This window comes from Acomys russatus, chromosome 8 (genome assembly GCF_903995435.1).
Source record: "Acomys russatus chromosome 8, mAcoRus1.1, whole genome shotgun sequence".
NCBI classification, from domain to species: domain Eukaryota; kingdom Metazoa; phylum Chordata; class Mammalia; order Rodentia; family Muridae; genus Acomys; species Acomys russatus.
This window is the reverse complement of record NC_067144.1, coordinates 45,156,129-45,157,898: the sequence shown is the minus strand read 5'-3', so window position 1 is coordinate 45,157,898 and position 1,770 is coordinate 45,156,129. Positions and strand designations below refer to the sequence as shown.

The 1,770-nt window shown below is 36.7% G+C and overlaps 1 protein-coding gene across 1 annotated transcript; it reads left to right on the top strand.

Annotated features, from left to right (window-relative positions):
- The first annotated feature begins 258 nt into the window (after nt 1-258).
- On the top strand, nt 259-567 carry LOC127193133 (60S ribosomal protein L36-like). Its single transcript, XM_051150466.1, has one exon. It carries the CDS (start codon nt 259-261, stop codon nt 565-567), a length of 309 nt encoding a protein of 102 aa, XP_051006423.1.
- Nucleotides 568-1,770: the final 1,203 nt, after the last annotated feature.

Sequence of the window (1,770 nt, the reverse complement as noted above, 5' to 3'; positions counted from 1 at the left end):
TAGATATAGTTATGATTATAATTTCTAATATATTAAATATATAATATGAATTACAATATATTATAAAATATGAAATATATACTATGTTGTATAATGTATACAAAGAAATATATATACATGTATATATATAATTTTTAAAGAATGAACCTAAGACAAAAAATAAAAGTTAGGCACAGCAGAGAGTTGAAAGTATAATAGAATATTACAGATAAATAACTTATTCAGTCCTGTCACGGCCGCCATCGGAGAGCAGCAGCCATGGCCCTGCGCTACCCCATGGCCGTGGGCCTCAACAAGGGCCACAAGATGATGAAGAACGTCAGCAAGCCGAGGCACAGCCGGAGCCGCGGGCGCCTCACCAAGCACACCAAGTTCGTGCAGGACGTGATCAGGGAGGTGTACGGCTTCGCACGGCGCGCCATGGAGCTGCTCAAGGTGTCCAAGGACAAGCGCGCGCTCAAGTTGATCAAGAAGAGGGTGGGCACGCACATCTGGGCCAAGAGGAACTGGGAGGAGCTTAGTAACGTGCTGGCAACCATGAGGAAGGCAGCGGCCAAGAAGGACTGACGCCCCTCCCTCAATAAACCTTTGTGCACAGTTAAAAAAAATAATTTATTCAATATTTTTTAGTAAGCATTCATATCTGGTAGTAAATTGCACAGGCACCTGGATTAATATCATCACTAAAAGCAACTAAATGTGCGAGATTAAAAATTGTAAGAAAATACTCTTAATGTATGTGTGAGCAATATTGATATTTAAATAGCAAAGATGAAATTAAGCTTCTGCCTCAGACCACACAAAAACAAATTTAAGCAGAACATAGACACAAATGTGAACAGCACATTTAAAAATTTCACAAGCCATGTTGAAAGATATTTTTGTACTCGGAGTGGGAAAATATTTCTTAAGCAAGCCCAGAATTCAGCACAGAAGAAAGAATTATGGTAAACTTGAGTGCATTAAAATGATAACATTCTCTCTCTGAAGAGATAAGGAATAAGAAAATTCTAATGCATGTCGAACCAAATTTGACAAAATTATGTATTATATTAATTGGAAATTTAAAGAAGAGGAAACGTAGGTCAGTGGCTTATGAGCAGCACACAACACACAGACACAGACACACATACACATACGACTAATTAGGAAATGCAATCCAGATTGTCAGGTCTTCAAATGTATATGTGTTAGCTATGATAAAAAAGAGTAAATGATGACAAAGATAAAGATAACCAAAACAGTCATCTTAGATTCATGAACATTGATTTGGAAACTGAAGGATCTGTAACAATGGTTCTCAACCTGTGGGTCATCATCCATTTGGGGTGGTATGCATATTACGATTTGGGACAGCAGAGATGCTACAGTTATAATACGGCAACAAAATGATTCTATGGTTGGAGGTCACCACAATGTGAGGAGCTGTATTAAAGGGTTACAGCAGTGGGAAGGTTGAGAAACATTGCTCTATGGTATACAACAAATAACTTTCGTACATTTAAGATAGGTACCACAATGGTCACAGGAGCCCTTTGTATGTATGCCACTGAATTATTCTCCACAGCACTAAAAGATAATGAGTTCATGCTATTTGTATTATTTCTAAATGTAATGTTAAATTAAAAATATGTCAGGGTGATATGATATAATTTACAATGAATCTAAAGTAAGCAAAAATATCATATTCTGTTATAAATATTTAGGACAATATAAAGTGAAGAGACACTTGAAAGTCGATCAAAAATACATTTAGGTGAGGAATAGAGG